Below are 17,429 nucleotides of genomic sequence, written 5' to 3' on the forward strand. Positions count from 1 at the left end.
TTCTCTTTCCCTTTATGCATCATGAAGGAGTTCCACCATTTTACGCCACCCACCATCGCATTTATTTAAAATTGTCAACTGGCTGGCTTAAGTGAACTTGGTTTACCGGGACAGCTATTATGCGCCTGCGGTGCGTCAAACAATGTGAAATATTAAATTTGTGGGCAATGCGATATCTTCGTTTGACATTCATCGGAAAAATAAAAGTTGACGTCATTCTGTTTACTTGTGTTTACAGCTTCACGATGAGATGGAAAAGGCGATGAGGGAGATATCTGCGCTGGAGGCGGCCATCAAGGACAAGGAGAAGGGGCTCAAAGTGGCCGAGACGAGGCTCGAAGAGAGGGCCGCGAGGGCAGGAGGCGAGCAGTGTCGAGACGAACCCCAGTTCGGACTCGGCGAGGAGGTGGTACGACTGCGGCAGGCCATCCAACTGCTCCGCACCAAACTCGACCAGGCCAAGTAAGTCGACAACTTGCAGGGGCGGATACAGGATTTCTTTCTGGGGGGGGGGGGGGGGTCTGACAGGCAAACGGTCTTTTCAATGTATGATCTTAGGAATTCCCGGCGTATCAGGTGTAGAAAAGTTTCTCAGGTCTTCCACCGGTTGATGTTGTCCATGTCTCCCGACGTTTCGAGCAGCGACTTGTTGATCATTCTCAGGGGTTCTTCGGAAGATTAACCCCTTCCCCTGAGAATGATCAACAAATCGCTGGTCGAATCGTCGGGAGACATGGACAACATCAACCGGTGGAAGACCCGAGAAACTATTCTGCGGTCTTTTAAATGTTCGGGATTAAGAGAAATATACAACAATCAATGCAAGAAATATAATTTATATTTTAATATAAAAGTAATTAATATGAAAATATTAATAAGTTTCGCCTGTCCATTAATTACGTGAGCTGCTCTTGGTGTTTTTTTGACCCCACCTCCTTCCCCCTTCGTGAGATTTGCTTCGACCGCCTCTCCCCATCCCTCTAATCTCACGTGACTTGGAATTAAGGTGTGACTCCAAGATGATGTTCTCCGTGTCGCTCCTAAAGATGTCTATTCCTAATTATTCGAGAAATCTAAACCTAGCGCACAGCTTCAGAGTTACTAGTGGCTCCCAGCCTAATTCGATTAACACCACATTGTTCAAATGCGTATTTTCAGTGTTAATACATTTATCAATGATTAACGGCATTGGATTTGTAATAAAAACAATTTGCCTCATTATTTTCATTTAAGATTAGTTAAGAATAGCATTTAAGATTACTAAGATCGCAATTTTCCACTGTTTCTTACGTAAAAGAACATAAAACTTCCCACGAACCCCTCTGTCCCCCGCATGAAACTGGGTGAGAATCGGCTTGACCCCTTAGACGCCTCTCGTCATTAATGGATCCCCCCTTATATGTATACTAACGACCGTTTCTTTTAGATAGCTTCATCGTCATCACCGGTCAAAAATACTAAGATTGGTTTGACGCAGCTCTTCACTCAATTCTCCTATCACCTAATATTTTCACACCCTCTTATTTCTTCTCTTTCGCATCCTTCTTTACCTGTCCCATACGTTTTGTTCGCGGTCTTCCTTTTACGTTCTTGCTATCCACTTGTACCTCGACGATTGTCTTCATCAGGCCATCATGTCTCAAGATGTGGCCTACAAGGTTGTTTCGTTTTCTTATTATGGTTTTAATTAGGTTTCTCTTCTCTACTACTCTTCTTAGGACTTCATCATTCATATATAACAACATCTACACACTACCCCGCAAACCGCCAAAAAAGGCGTGTGGAAGGGGAAGTTAGGATATCAGACCTCGCTAAGCACGCCTGCATATAAAAAGTAAATGCTCAAATAAAATTACGACTACCGTATATTAAAATCCTTTATGGTTCGGGGGCAAAACGAATTCCCATATATGTCCGTTCGCCAAATATCCCTCTTAATTTATCATTTCTGTCGAACCTGGAAATATTGTGTGGCTCTAAGACGATGTTCTTTGTGTCGCTCCTAAAGATGTCTATTCTAAATTGTTTAAGAAATCTACGCCTACGCGCATCCTATTAGTCTCTAGAGGCTCCCCGCCTAATTTGCTTAGCATCTAGATAACGCTGTCTCCAGCAGTTTTCGACGAATTGCGCAGCTTTCATTTGTATTTTTAACGACGTGCCCCCCAGTCCCCAACGCCAATATTTTTTCTCTGCTTTCTATCCTTTTCTGTATTTCCAACAGTCGCTCCTCATTTGTTGCTGCTGTGAACGAAGCTTGAGTGACTTCTTTCACGAGTCTTTCGACAGCTTCGGTGTGGCAAGGAAAATTAAGCTTCAGAGTTGAGCATTGCTCAAACAATTGTTGAATTTTCTCTGCGCTACGGTCAGATATGGCCGGAGGTACCGTTGTCTCTGCCCAATTTATCAACTGCGGGTAGTCCTCAGCTTCGAAATTTAAGTCTGGCAATTCAAAAAATCTCGGTTGCGCCCCAACATGCGTGTTCTTGCGTGCCTCTAATATTTTTTTCCACCCACTCTGTCTCACTTCCTCGCGCTCATCAGCTATCATGGCAAGCAGTACGTTTTCTGGGTGACCAAAAAATCCATTCCCTTGGATAACCGGATCTATGATTGCCTTCACCTCTTCCAGTTGGGTTCTCGACCAGTTGATGAGTCTTCACGAATTTACCGCACCATCGTGTATGCAATGATGTTGCTTTACTGTAAACCAGACGGGCGAGTAGACTTTCTGGATGAAAGTTATTAAATTTATAAAATTGGCGCTTGGGTTTTCGGTGGACACGTAGAGTCTCAAAAGCCTATTGGCCGTTGAAAGCCTGCGGGAATGGGCTATTTTTCCTGTAGTTTTTTCGCCAAAATCTCGGAGCAAATTCCTTTGGACACAGCATTGCAAATTTCCATAAGATACTGCTGATCAGTGCTCAGCGTATTAATGTCAATGTCGGTACACAATGGTGATGAAATAGGCTCAAACAATCCGACATTCAATTTGTGGCAGTCTTGAAGTAAGGAGCAAATAGGTCCTTCATACAAATTTGGCCCGTCTAATTTTTCCACCAAGTGTCGCAATGTTGTGTCTACTAAGTGCAATTGGCATATGGCACTGTAAGGGGCGTTGGAGTTTTGCTTCTAGCAAACGAATAATGCCTCCTTTCTGACCGATGTTGACTTTGGTACCATCACATCCAATTACTTTTAAATGTGATATATCCATTTTTTCTTTCGCAAAGAAATCTAGAATCGCTGTTTGCATCATTTTCGCTGATCCTCCTGCGGGGAAGACAAAATCCAAGAAGTGAGACCCCGGCTCTTCAACCAACACTATATGTTCCTCTTTAACCTTAGATTGGTAGGTCCTCTTGCCGCTTTTCATAAGGACAAGTGTATCGTCCTTCCTTCCATCAAAATAAAGCCCTCTTATGACAGTCTTTGTTTCTTCTCATTTTCTTTTCATAGCATCTAACATCTTCTTTTTTTTGCCTGCGCAAATAATTACGGTCCACTACTTTGGATTTATCATCTTTACGTCAGCTTAAGTTGCACTGACGATCATCGATGCTGCTCGGAGTGACACTCCGGTTCTTGCGCATACTTCTGCCACAGTTGGTAATGCCAGACGCATTTTCCCAGCAGAAGGTCCAGGTTGACTTTCATCCCTTGCATGCATCTGGTGGAGAGCGAGGAGATTCAAATCGACGGCTTCCTCGTCTGTTGACTTCACTTCGGATGTCGATGAAGAAAAATGTTCATATTCACTTTTTCCCCCTTCAATAACTAACGATGGTGACCCATCACTCTCCAATCCCTTTCCCTTTTGAGTTTTTTCCTCAATCGTCTAGCTTCTGTAGCATCCAATCCAGCTGCCATCATTTTCCGCTTCGTCCGTTGATCTCTTAAAAATGCCTCTTCATTCGGGGGAACTTCATGCTCCTTCTTGCACTTACATGCACAAATATCACATAATTTAAAAGGTTCCCTTAAAAATTTATCAATTCTCTTTGTCAATGCAACCCCTTTCTTTGGCCTATTTGCATTTTTTCTTAAGTTGTAGTACTTCCTATGATACCGAAAAATCAATTTAGTTGCGGCTCTCTCCGACATTATTGGAAGAGAAGCGCGTCCCCAAAGTTCACACACCTTCCTTGCCACTCGAGTGGCCACTTCAAAGACCGCGGGCTCCTTGCCTGCGTTCTCGGATCTCGAAATATCGCGAACTAAAAAAAAATACTGCATCACTTCTCTGAAAGTTGGTAGCGTCGATTCGTTTAACGTCGAGGAGACGCCAAAAAAGGGACAAGTCGCCTCACTACGCATTCTTTTTTTCGGCATTTTCCTAGCAAAAATTAATGCACAGCTAATGAATTCACGTCACAGAAGAATTTCACTTCAAGAGCACTTAGGTACTTCACAATACTAATCAACTATTCGCAAAGCACTAATCAGATGAGAGAGCGAATCACTGAAAGCACGACTTCAACGGAGCTTAGTAGCCAACTGCGGGCACTATGCACACTAAAATGCTGACTAGGTGGTGACACCATACGCATATTTGGGGAGTATATGGAGAGAAGGGGTAAAAATGAAATATTGAGTGGGAAAACCGAAAGATAGCAAGTAAGGAAGGTGGTGGAAAAGAGAATTGGTTTATTTTTACTAGGGTTTACAAGCCCGGGGAAATGATACAATGCATGGAAAAACGAAGCAGGCAAAGTTTAACGGCGAGGGACTTCTTATATTCACTCGGGAAATTCCGGGGTAAGAGGATGGGTGGGTAACCCCGCGGATTTTACAAGTGTAAAATATACATTCCCCTGCACTTCTACTGGTAATTAATAAGATTGCAGCCAATGGAAATCTTACGTTAGCGGACCGGTCGCAATAATAGTACGAAAGTATGTTCACGACGATATATTACCACCACGTTATGACTATTTGGACAGTTAAATGTACACAGCAGTGTGACGAAGGATCGGTAAACTCCGACGAAAATGAAGATGTAATTGTTGCATTTTCATTTTATAAATCAGAGGCGATATAAGGAGTAGAATACTTGATTATATACGTACACTGTTTGAGACTGACCGAAAATGGTCAAACCAAGATGGCGGAATTCTGACCACGCTTACAACTCGAATACAGCGCCTCCAGATAATTAATTATTGGTGGAGATCCACGGAAGTCCCCGAACGACGGCAAAAATCACTCCTCGAGGCAGATTTTACGACGCCAAAAATAACTCTTCGGGACAAAATTTCTGCCCTACGTATACTAAAAGTGTAGTTTCCTTCTTCAAAGGAAACGAAAGGCATTGATGTCGATTCGTTACCCACCATTACTGTATTCATAATATACAAATTATGTGGTTTTAGAAATACCGGTTTAGACGAATGGCAAGGGTCAATTTTATCCTCATTTGAAAAAGGCCAGATTGACGCCCATGCGATGCCACTCCACGTGACATCACAGGGACCTAGTTTCTATACGAGTAGATAGGAGTTTTTCATCGTCTGAGGTTACCAATGCATGCATGAGGCAGAGAGCTCAGGGAAATATGTCTTAATAATCACCTATTAAAACTGCCTAAGGTCGGAAAGTTTTCTTCGTTTGATAAGGTATTAATAATCCTTATTTTAGCCAAGCGTCGCACGGAGTTTTCCCGGCATTCATACTCACCCGTCGCGTTTTCGCGCGCTTGAAAATTCTCACTTTTCATTTAATCGCGAAAAATAGATATCGTCATTTAAAAATCTAAAAGCGTGAAATACGTACGCCAGGAGCAGTAATCCTTCGATTTAGGCAATAAAAAAATAATAGGAAACCACCGTTTTCCTGGGGGTGCGGGTGGGGGAGGGGGGGGGGGCAGGAAAGCGGGGGTAGCGTAGCCCCGTGAGTGGTCCAGAGATCGTTCCGAATTCTCTTAAATGCTCCTGGGAACCATGCTTTGAGTCGATTGCGTGCATTCCAATGGTGGGGGGGGGGGGAGGGGGAGCGAGCTCAGGGCGGGAGAAAGAGGCCTCAAGTGGTGCTTATTCCGCCAAGTGGTGCTTATTCCGCTCATCTTACGAACGCCAAAGTACTACGATATATCAGGTCATAAAAATAAATTAAGAGAGACTGTAGAACAGAGAGTTTCACAATGTCATTTTTCCACGATCAATTACACACGAAAACGGCAGCGTTAGCACTCGCAAATATTTCAGATGACTTGCATTTTATCCTGCTAACTTATATATACCTCAATGCCTGCATCTGAATTTTACTTATCATTGAAATCACTGGTTTATAAGCCGGACGGATATTCATACTGCATGTTTTGTGTGTTCTAGGCTTACTGGCAGATTACCTTCATTAGTAGTTGACGAGTTCAGATGTGAACCTCTGACTGACCGTGGATTGAAAAATAGGTAGAATAAACCTAGTCTATAAATGCAAGGGCAGATCATTTTCGGACGAAGGTAGCCATATCTTACGAAGGCCAAAATACTACATTAGATCAGATCATATAAATAAAATAAGAGAGGTAGATGGTAGAACAACTGATAGATTCAGAATGCCGTTTTACTGCGATCAATAAGAGACTAATAACGGCAGTGTGATGATGTACTCGAACATAACGGCAGCGATAGAACTCACAAATAGATTAGAAAAAGTTCGTAGGCTACAATACAAATCGTGTAATTGTTTTATATTGCATTATAATTATATTTCTAGTATTGTAGCCTACAAAGTTTAGTATACCTTCATGAATGTTTCTGAATTTTCTTATTATTTCTAATGGAATGGTTTGTGTGTTCTAGGTTTACTGGCAGATAGTAGCGGATCCAGGATAGGGACAACGGGGGGGGGGGGGGCTAAGAATGGGGTAAACTCACAAAAGTATTGCGGATGCGAACTACAATTGCCATTCTATCTAGTTTAAATTGGAGGTCCAAGGGAGGGGGACTATAGCTCCCTTAGCTCCCATAGATCCGCCAGTGTTGGCAGATTACCTTAATGAATAGTGGGCAACTTTTGCCTATGCACGAATGTGGTAGTATAATTTGTTATTATGCATAACATGTTTTGGACCTTGTGGTGTGCATGTGGGAATCCTATTGCATGCCGGTGATTGATCACCCCCTGCCAAACACCCTAGAGTTGGCTAGTAGGGTATCATGTGGATGTAGATGATCTGTCGGTTACCTCCTCCAAATACCACAGTGGCGTAACTAGGGGGGGAGGTGAGGGGGGTAGATCCCCCCCTCAAAGCCTCAGTTGATTACCTAAATATAATATTCAAAACTATTGTCTAGTTTTGACGTACAGTAAATTTTAACGTGACCTTTTAATGAAATCCAAATGTTAAGTGCTAAAATTAAGTAAAATGTATTTGCAGGCATGTCACTTTTCCAAAATTTTCCCAAAACCCGTTGACCGCCATGCCGGTCATAATGACCGGAGTCGAGTTATTCCCATCACGCCACGCCGGTCATACTGACCGGTCTCCGAGCGACTGTTTCAAAGTGGATCTCTGACGCCGGAGTGACTGGAATCTCTTGCTAACGTATGGGCCATGACCGTTGTGGCGTCAGAATATAAATATTTATTTTAAAGTAAAGTACAAAAACACATTTAATGCTTTATGATCCGGAAATAGTTAACGGAATGGAAAATACTAATGGCGTCAGAGGACACATCTACTAAAAACATCATGGCGGTCAACGTGTTAAAAAAAGGAGGACGTGGAAATATCAATTGATTAAGATACTGATATGACAACTGATCGCCGTTCCCCATCCCCTCTCAATCACCCCCCACCCAAAGCATATTCCTAGTTACGCAACCGAAATACCTTACCATTCCTTTCTTCCACTTTCATCCAACAATCAGTTGATATATCCACGTCCTCCTTCCCATCCTCTCTTGGCCAAGCCATCCACTCTCCCTTTCCTCCTCCTCCCTCTACCCCCCTCCGCGCCAGACCACACGACCCTTATATGGTCTAAGACACGACCCACCTCCCCCTCCCTGCCTCTCCTTCCTCCCTCCGTTCCTCAGCTCTCTCATCCCAACCCCCTCTATCTCTCACCACCCCGTCCCTCCTCCTTCTTTCGCACTCATGGCACGTGCGGCACGTGTAAAGGGCCTTTGCAAACTAGGCCACCATGGAAGTGCCTCTGTGGAAGCGTGTTTGGCGGCGAGTAATGCCTCATTCACATTACGATTGTTCCAGCGATTGTTGGATCTATCGTGCATTCACACGACGATTGTTAAAACCTGTGCTGCCCTCTAGTGCTAATAGTGAATCTACCGATTCGATCGATAGATTTTTCTTCCTCATAGGAAAATCTACTAAAATTGGTAGAAGAAAAATTGCGTATGCTTGGTTTCGCTAGGTAGGGCCCCCTTCGCTTCTATAGCGCTGGGATGTTTTACCCCTATTCCCCTCCCTTCCATCCCTATCCTTTTCCCGGAGGCGTCGGCGGGCTCCGATCGCGACGGCGCCTCTATCCTTTTTCCTTCCTGTCCAGCCCCTCCCCGGGTGATCGGGCGTATAAGCCACGGGCTTGGTTCCCGGCCCCGGTGCGTTGTATCCCTGAGAGGGTTCACCTAGAACCCTCAAAGCCTCTGCCCTCTAGTGCTGACATCTTAAGTGAACGGGAAATTGACGGTTAGCAAAGCTGTTGAGGTATGCAGGGAGAAAATGTTACTGTGTTCCACGTGTATTTACCGAATAATTTTTCTTCCGCCCATATTCTTCCTTCCTGGGACAAATCCATTTTTAAAAATAGAGCTTCACGAGCATTTCGTCTTCCTCTTGTCACTTCCGTTTCCGGTCTCCTAGCTCCTAACCATCGTAGAGTGGCAACGTTCGGAACTACGTCAACTATTGTCAGGACATGCATTCACATGGATAGTTGGGACGATCGCTCGGAATATCGTAATGTTAACGAGGCTTAACCTTGAGTGGTGAGCCACTCCATCAGCCATCACACTTGCCTCTCGACCCGCTTTTCTCCTTTTTTATTTTATTTTATTCATTCCTCCCCTGGCATAGTAACCCTTCCCTTCCACCCGTAATCCTGCAAAACCCCCACACCACCTTTCGCATCGCTCGGAAAACATCCTCGTTCCTCACCGCGGACATGAAGCCGCCGCCCTCGGAAAAAAGACGAAAGGGCGTCCGTTGCTCCCGATGCATGATGATCTCATTATCTCCGAGATTATGCCAAGTTTCACGAATTTGTGCTTCAGGGTAATTTGTGCTAGACATCTAGGTCTATTATAATTAATAAAATTGCCTCTGAAGTGAACTTACTCAAGTGCGTAAACATTTAGGAGTTCACCAAATCGATAAAGATAACTTTTACGTATACTTGTGGATTCAATGACTGACATTCCTTTTGTACCGTGGTGCTTCCTGTTCCAGGTAAATTGAACTTATAAGGGTCCAAAGTGAAGCGAGTTTCCAATATCTCCCCATCACCTTGACTCAATACATCTATCCGGCCCCAATAGGGTGGTTTCCTATTATTTTTTAAATGCCTAAATCGAAAGATTATTATTTCTCATGGAGTACGCATTTCACGCTCTTAGTTTTTCGAATGACGATATATATTTTTCGCGATTCAGCGAAAAGTGAACATTTTCAAGCGCGCGAAAACACGACGGCTAAGTAGGAATGATGGGAAAAGCCCCTGTGACCTCATTCTGGTTCTGGCTGCCGCTATGTGAGGCCACGTTGGTACGAGGCTATTAGCGCAGATACGACGCAGGCTGCTAGCAGGTAGCAGAGTACCCTGCTAGCAGGTAGCGCACGGCTTAAATAAGGATTATTAATACCTTATCAAACGAAGGAAACTTTCCGACTATAGGCAGTTTTAATAGGTGATTATTAAGACATGTTTCCCTGAAGTCTGTGCCTCATGCATGCATTGGTAATCTCAGACTATGTAAAACTCCTAGCTACTCGTATAGAAACTAGGTCCCTGTGACGTCACGTGGAGTGGCATCGCACGGGCGCCAATCTGGCCTTTTTCAAATGAGGATAAAATTGACCCTAGCCATTCATCTAAACCGGTATTTCTAAAACCAAATAATTTGTATATTATGAATACACTAATGGTGGGTAACGAATCGCAATCAATGCCTTTCGTTTTCTTTGATGAAGGAAACTACCATATTGAACTTATAAGGATCCAAATTGAATCGAGTTTCCAATATCTTCCCATCACCTTGACTCAATACATCTATCCGTCCCCTATTGTGCCTCGACCGTTGATCCTCGAGTCAAAGCCAATGCGAGCCTCTGATGGTCCAGCTCCCCTCCTTTTCCCCACTCAACCTCGAATGCACAATGCAAAATGCAGAAGGCTGGATTTTCGAAGGATAAGAGGAATGAGCGTTGAACGCCAATACTTAGCGCAATGCGGGAATAAAAACGAGTCATATATGTGTCAACAGTTTAATTTTCATGCATACAAGCATTTATTTTTCGTTTTTCTCGTGTCCGAAAATCTAAGAAAAACATCTTCGTCAATGGAATTCAGAATTTTTTCTTGATTTTTCTTAGTTTTATTAAGACGACATGATATTTAAGTTGATCAATTTTTAATATTACTTAATCAGAAACAAGATGGAGAACGTCCTTCTTAAAGGAAGACATCAATCAACAACTTCAACAATACGTTAAGGAAAAAGATAAATATAACGGAATAACAAAAATAAATAAACAAAATACAAACGATTACATTGCACTTAAAGTACGAGAAATTGCTCTGTACAACATATTTCTATCACAAATATTTTAACATTGGAACGTCATACGGTAAATTTTAAATGTTTGTTTGGACCCTCATTGAGAGGTCAAAATTGTAAACGTTTCCTAACATATGATCTTTCCCGATGAGCATGCCAATTTTCATGAATATAACTCGAGGGAAAGTGACTAAAATTAGAGGTCAGGGGTAGAGAATTACACGATCAATTGGACAGTCTGTATATTCAGGACCATAACAGCCTAACATTTATCCTTCATTAGCAGCTCAATGGCAATTAAAATTTAAATTCTGACGGTACCATAAATTTTTTCAGTGGCATCCTGAAGATCCATCAACGTGTAACTTAGGCTCGGCGATCGTACCGAATTCACGAATTTGCGCTACAGGAGGTATTTTGCGTTAGACATCAAGGTCTACCACAACAACAATGATCTATCGTGGAATAAACATATTCGAGAAATAACATCTACATAATACCCTGCGAGCCACCTCTAGAGTGTTTGGCAGGGGGTGATCGATCACCAGCATGCAGCATGCATTTGGACTCCCACATGCACACCACACCGTCCTAAAAACGTCCCGTATAATAACAAACTATGCTACTATATGCCGTTAGAAATAGTAATAAAATTAAGAAACATGCATTAAGTTTTACATAGGTTAGTAGGCTACACTACAAGTCATGCAATCTATTTAAGAGTTCTATTGCTGCCGTTATAATCTCTTATTGATCGTGGAAAAAATGACATTCGGAATCTTCAAAACATTGTTCTGTCGAACTCTAGTACATATGTTTTTTCAATACAATTCCCCCGTATGGGTACTAGAATTATTACTTAATCCGTTTTTCCTCACAGCACATATCAAATCCTGCCTCTTCACGCTAGTTATGTATTTACCTTCCTACCTCAATAGCAGGCAATTACTCCCTGATTACTTTTACTTTACTTCTGTTGCAGTTAGCGTAATTCTATGTAATTCGCGAGGAGTCTTCAGGAAAAGGATTCGTGTAGGCATTTACCCAGAACAATTAAGGACTTTAAGGCATCTCTCATATTACCCAGAAAGTCGCCTCAAAAGGCTAGTGGGGGTGTTTGGACACCAGCAGTTATTTATTTATTTATCAAATTGTCCATATACAGCATAGTTTGCCATTTTATAGCGGTACAGTATAACAAACTTAAAAAGCACAAACACAACCAAACATAATAAATTCAAATAAATAACAATGCATTGAAGGAACCTTATTGACCTTAAGAGTTTCTATTAAGGTGGGAAAGAGCGCGGTTTGTAAAGGAGTCGTTTGGAAAGGAGAGTGGGTCAATGTGAAGGGAATTTATGAGGGAAGAGAGGCAAACAAATAAAAAAGAAATTCTCTAGAAGTTGCGCCTAGCATTTGTTAAATTCCGTTATTGTTCGGGAAAAATCAGATTTGTGTACCTACACGTTCGGGGAAAATATCTCCTTAAATTAATCGTTCCTGTAGGACATGGAATCATTAGAGTTTTCGATAATAAATGCTAGGTGGGATTCAGGCAGCCTAGTCACTGAAAACGCGCATTTGAATTTTTTGTAGTCCGAGCGAGTTTTCCTTCGCGAGAATCGGCGTGCTCACACAACAAACCCCGTGGTGTGGAGTGGCAGGCTGGCACCCTAACAGCGCCGCTCTGAGTCGCCGCGGGTGTGGCAACCCTGCTCCCAACAGGGTGCATTCTTTCGGGAGGGCGGAGGGTGTGGGGGAGGGGGGAGTAGAGGAACAGCGCGCAGTGAGAGAAGAAAAGATAGGAGTGGTGGGGTGGGAGAGAGAGTGAGAGAGAGAGAGAGAGAGAGAGAGAGAGAGAGAGAGAGAGAGAGAAGAGAAGAATGCTTGTTTCCGTCGAATCGAATTTTCGCGATTGGTGGCCCTCTGGCGATTGGCTGCGAGAGATAAAGGGAAGGTGGGGGAGGGGGATGAGGGGAGGACGAGGGGTGGGGGAAGTTCCCCCCCCCCTCTCCGCAGAAGAGGATGCCTTTTATTTTCCCGAGGAGACCACAAAGCGCTCGAGAAGGTGGTGTCGATGCTTTTCTGCCACCGCTCAAAAATCTACCCCACTCTACTCCTGACATTCCCCCCATCCCTTCTAAACTTCTTCCCCCATTCCCCTCTATTCCCCTCCTGCTATCGCAAATCGTTCGCGGAGTGCATTCTTTCGCAGAGCGCGCGGGCGAGCTAATCGTAAAATGGGTTTTGTTAAAAGAATATTAGGAAAGTGCGACGGCAAAGTGAGAGAAATTAGCTACTTTTCCCTCGTTAGACCACAGTTGGAATACGCTGCCAGTGTTTGGGACCCTCATGAAAAAGGCTTAATAACAGAGTTAGAACGCGTGCAAAGAAGAGCTGCCAGTTATGTGAGAGGTCGTTACGATAGGCTTGTTAGTGTAACTGACCTCTTAGATAAACTCGGATGGGAATCTCTGTCGGACCGTAGATTGAAAAATAGACTAAACCTTTTAGATAAATTCAAGAGTAGTGTTTTTTCTAACGAAGTTAAGCACATCTTACGGACGCCAACATACTACGGAAGATCAGATCATATAAATAAAATAAGAGAGATAGATTGTAGAACAGACAGATTCCGAATGTCATTTTTTCCACGATCAATAAGAGATTGTAACTGCAGCAATAGAACACGTAAATAGATTGCATGACTTGTAGTGTAGCCAACTAACATATGTAAAACTTAATGCATGTTTCTCATGTTTATTATTATTTCTAACAGCATGTAGTAGTATAATTTCTTAGTATACGGGACGTTTTTTGGACGGTGTGGTGTGCATGTGGGAGTCCAATGCATGCTGCATGCTGGTGATTGATCACCCCCTGCCAAACACCCTAGAGGTGGCTCGCAGAGTATTTTGCAGATGTAGATGTGCGTCTTGCTGTTCCGGGAAAAACGAATTTGTAAGGGAACGAAGTGAAGATAGTTTTGAAATATCTTCTCATCACTTTGATTGTATACATCTTTCCGGCACCTATTGTGCCTCGACCACAGCGCACGCTGTGAAAACTATTCCAGCCACTTAACCCCTTATAACCAAATGTTGCTTCTAAGCAGGATCAAAAATGTTTAAACTTTCAGCTCTACCCAGGAGATATCTTAACTACCTATTATTTTGTAGAGTAAATTTTAATGACGAAATATTTAGCTGCCAGGATAATTATCATTGAGTGTAAAATTTTCAAGATTTCAAAATGAAAAATCTTGAAATTTGATTTTTCCCAGAATCAGGTCTAGGTTAGAAAGGGTTAAGGGCAAGCTTTAACTCATCCTATCCCTCCCCTCTCTTTCTCCATATCTGGAGTGCATAATGCAAATTATAGGAGGCTAGCTTGGAAACGAAAGAGGTCCTGAGTTTATTAATATTTTTATAGCATATTTTTACCATTATTTGCTACTTATTTTTTCTCTTTTTGTTGCAAACAGCACATTTAATCGTGTCATCGATTTTTCTTTTCTTTTTTTTTAATATTTGAAATACAATGAAGATATTCGACTAATTATTCTCGTCCCAACTTATCTTACCCTTGATTCTTACAAATTACTTCAATGATACACGGAGGGTTATCGCAAGACATTGCTGAAGTCCTGGATCGAGGCAGTGAAATTGATGCGGTGATCATTGACTTCAAAAAAGCTTTTGATACAGTGCCACACGCTCAATTGATAGAGAAAATTAATAGGCTACAAATAGATGATAGGATTAAAGTATGGATTAGGGAATTTTTGAAAGGTAGATCTCAGAGGGTAAGAGTAGGTGAAGGTTATTCTATGGAGATAGCGGTAACATCAGGGGTCCCGCAAGGAAGCGTATTAGGTCCGCTATTGTTTCTTATTTATATTAATGACATTCATGTGGGAGTAGACTCCAATATACGACTTTTCGCAGATGATTGCATAATCTACCGAAGTATCAAAGCCAGGGAAGACCCGTGTATCCTTCAAAATGACCTGAAAAAAATATCTTCATGGATAATCTCCAACAAAATGGATGTGAATACGGGAAAATGCAAGCAAATTACATTCACGAGAAGGAGAAACACGGAGAATCGGTCATACAGCTTGCTCGGGGAAAATATTTCCCAAGTTAGTGATATAAAATACTTGGGGGTTAATTTCACATCTAATTTTGATTGGGGAGTGCATATCGATCAGGTGGTAGGGAGATCATTTAAAACCCTGCATTGGGTCATGCGGAATATAAAAGAGAGCAAAAGAGAAACTAAAGAAATGGCCTACATGACCATGGTTCGTCCGGTACTTGAATATGCAACTTCTGTGTGGGATCCCCACTTTAACAATGAAGCTTGTAAGCTTGAAAGGGTTCAGCGAAAGGCAGCCAGGTACACTCTAGGGAAACATGGAAGAGGGGAAAGTGTATCAGCAATGCTAGGGAGCTTAGGATGGAAACCTCTAAAAGTGAGAAGAACCATTAATAGGCTATGCGGCGTATATAAAGCATTTACAAAAGAGCAGGGTTGGAAAGAATTAGGTCTAAAGCTGGGCTCACCCTGCTACATAGGAAGGAAAGACCATAAATTTAAAATTCAATTGAAAAAACAGAAAACAGACATTTTGAAAAAATCCTTCCTACATAGAGGAATTAAGGAGTGGAATGACCTACCTGAAGTGATTTTTAAGATCTTCCCTTCAAATGCCAAAATTTTTAGGAAGAAGTGTGAAGCACTTACCTACTGATTTAGTACATAATGGTTCAAAAAGAGAGTTTGAAGTTGGGCCAATGCTTATTTTTCAGTTGTATTATATTAGAATTAATGTATTTAAGGGATTGCTTTAAATTGTTTTATTGGGATAATGTTAAATTCTTAGTTGTAAGAGATTAGAATTAGGGTGTTATTTTTATCATGGATATATATTCTGGTTCTGTTTCTCTGTATTATGTGCTTCCTGATTTTATGTTACCACCCGACATTATGGTCGACTTGTAACAATTTATGTAATAATAATAATAATAATAATAATAATAGAATTCGGACATGAGTGAGTGCCGTCATTAATGTGAGCTTGAACTATTTTTCAGGGCACAATACAACGGGATGGAAGATCAGATGAAGAAGATAGACGACGATATAGCCGACAAGGATCATGCACTTGAGACCGACCTTAGGGTCCTCGACATAAGGAAAAATCTCCTATGCAAGACTGCTGAAGACGATTCGGAAACCGGAAGGAACATGAAACTATTCAACATCAATCAAGAACTGCCACCAAAGTAACTCGAATCGACTTATACATCTCTCCTCTTCCTGCTTCAATTGTTAAAACTGGACCCTTTGGAGAAGTTTAACAAGTGTAAACAAATTTCTGGGAGTTGAAATAGGCCATCCATCATGTAAAGCGTGGTATTGGACTCGAAATTTGTCTGATTATTGTTATTATGTCATTCCTGGTAATGGAATGAACATGTGAAATTTTGGTACCTGATTCCTTTTCTCAAGTACACTATATTCGAATCCAAAGAATACTTTAGCTATCACTGTACCACTTAATGAAATAATTGGCGCGACCCATTTACCTAGTCAGTCGTTGTGCATGTGTGTGATCAAGTGTGTAAATGTGATTCATCGATCAAAATTAGAATATAATAAAGTATCCCAATGGAAAAGGTGTTTCATTTAGCAATTTGACGATCACTCAGGCTTGTCCCAACTGGGACTTTCCTCTTCAATTCATGGCATGGCCTGCTACCATCACAATATTCCATCTTGAAATCCCATTTTATTTTGCAGCGCTAACCCTCCAGGCCCGTGCTGGACCCCTTCTTAAGGCCTGTTTACACGGTACATTAACACGCACGGGTTAATGTCTAAATGTATGAACGCGAGAATGAACGCCAAAATGCACCGCCACCCAACTTGTGCGAATGCATGCACAGAAAAGAGAACCTGTTCTAATTTGGTTCATGCATTCGTACATGTTCCGCTCCTGTCCACAGAAATCATTCACGCAAACGTATGCATTAACTCGTACGTGTTAATGTATCGTGTAAACAGGCCTTTAGGGCGGTGGACGGCCATGGCCAGACGATGCAGCACCATACCTCTTCAATTAATTTTAAATTTATTTTGTAAAATATATTTTATAGATGGTTTATGATTATATTTTCTTTAAAAAATGTATTTGCACCTCAGGTTTTTGTTTCTATTTTGGAAATTGGATGCTTTTTATTGTGACCTCTCGTCACGGTTCAAGGGAAGAATGGGAGGGATTGGGGTGGACAAGAAAAGGGAAGGGATATTTTTTTCTTTGGGAAAGAAAGGGGACGGGGTGCGCGAGAAGGGAAAGGAACGTATGATTGACTTCTTGGTGATCGGTGCGCTTGAAAGAACGAGGGCCTTCTACAAATCCTTCGTTTAACACAAATTTAATGAAAACAGCAAATAATCGTTAGTACATAATCACACATCAGATTGCAGCTTCCTTGCGGGCATTTGCGAGAATCGACTGAATATAACATCAAAAGAAAACTGAGCAAACAAATGAAACAACTAATTCTCGCCCGATTGATTTCATCAGTTCATCTTGCACCATCTGATCAAAAAGTTAAATGACAGTATAATCACAAGAAAAACGTACCCTGTCCTTACAAACTAATACACACATACAC

The 17,429-nt window shown here is 41.9% G+C and overlaps 1 protein-coding gene across 1 annotated transcript; it reads left to right on the plus strand.

The window, feature by feature from the left end:
* The first annotated feature begins 201 nt into the window (after positions 1 to 201).
* Positions 202 to 16,427, plus strand: LOC124163233 (tektin-B1-like). Its single transcript, XM_046539988.1, has 2 exons — positions 202 to 462; positions 15,843 to 16,427. The coding sequence occupies exons 1-2, from the start codon at positions 251 to 253 to the stop codon at positions 16,036 to 16,038; spliced, it is 408 nt and encodes a 135-aa protein (XP_046395944.1). The 5' UTR covers positions 202 to 250; the 3' UTR covers positions 16,039 to 16,427.
* Positions 16,428 to 17,429: the final 1,002 nt, after the last annotated feature.

The sequence above is a fragment of the Ischnura elegans genome, chromosome 8 (assembly GCF_921293095.1).
Source record: "Ischnura elegans chromosome 8, ioIscEleg1.1, whole genome shotgun sequence".
NCBI classification, from domain to species: Eukaryota; Metazoa; Arthropoda; class Insecta; order Odonata; family Coenagrionidae; genus Ischnura; species Ischnura elegans.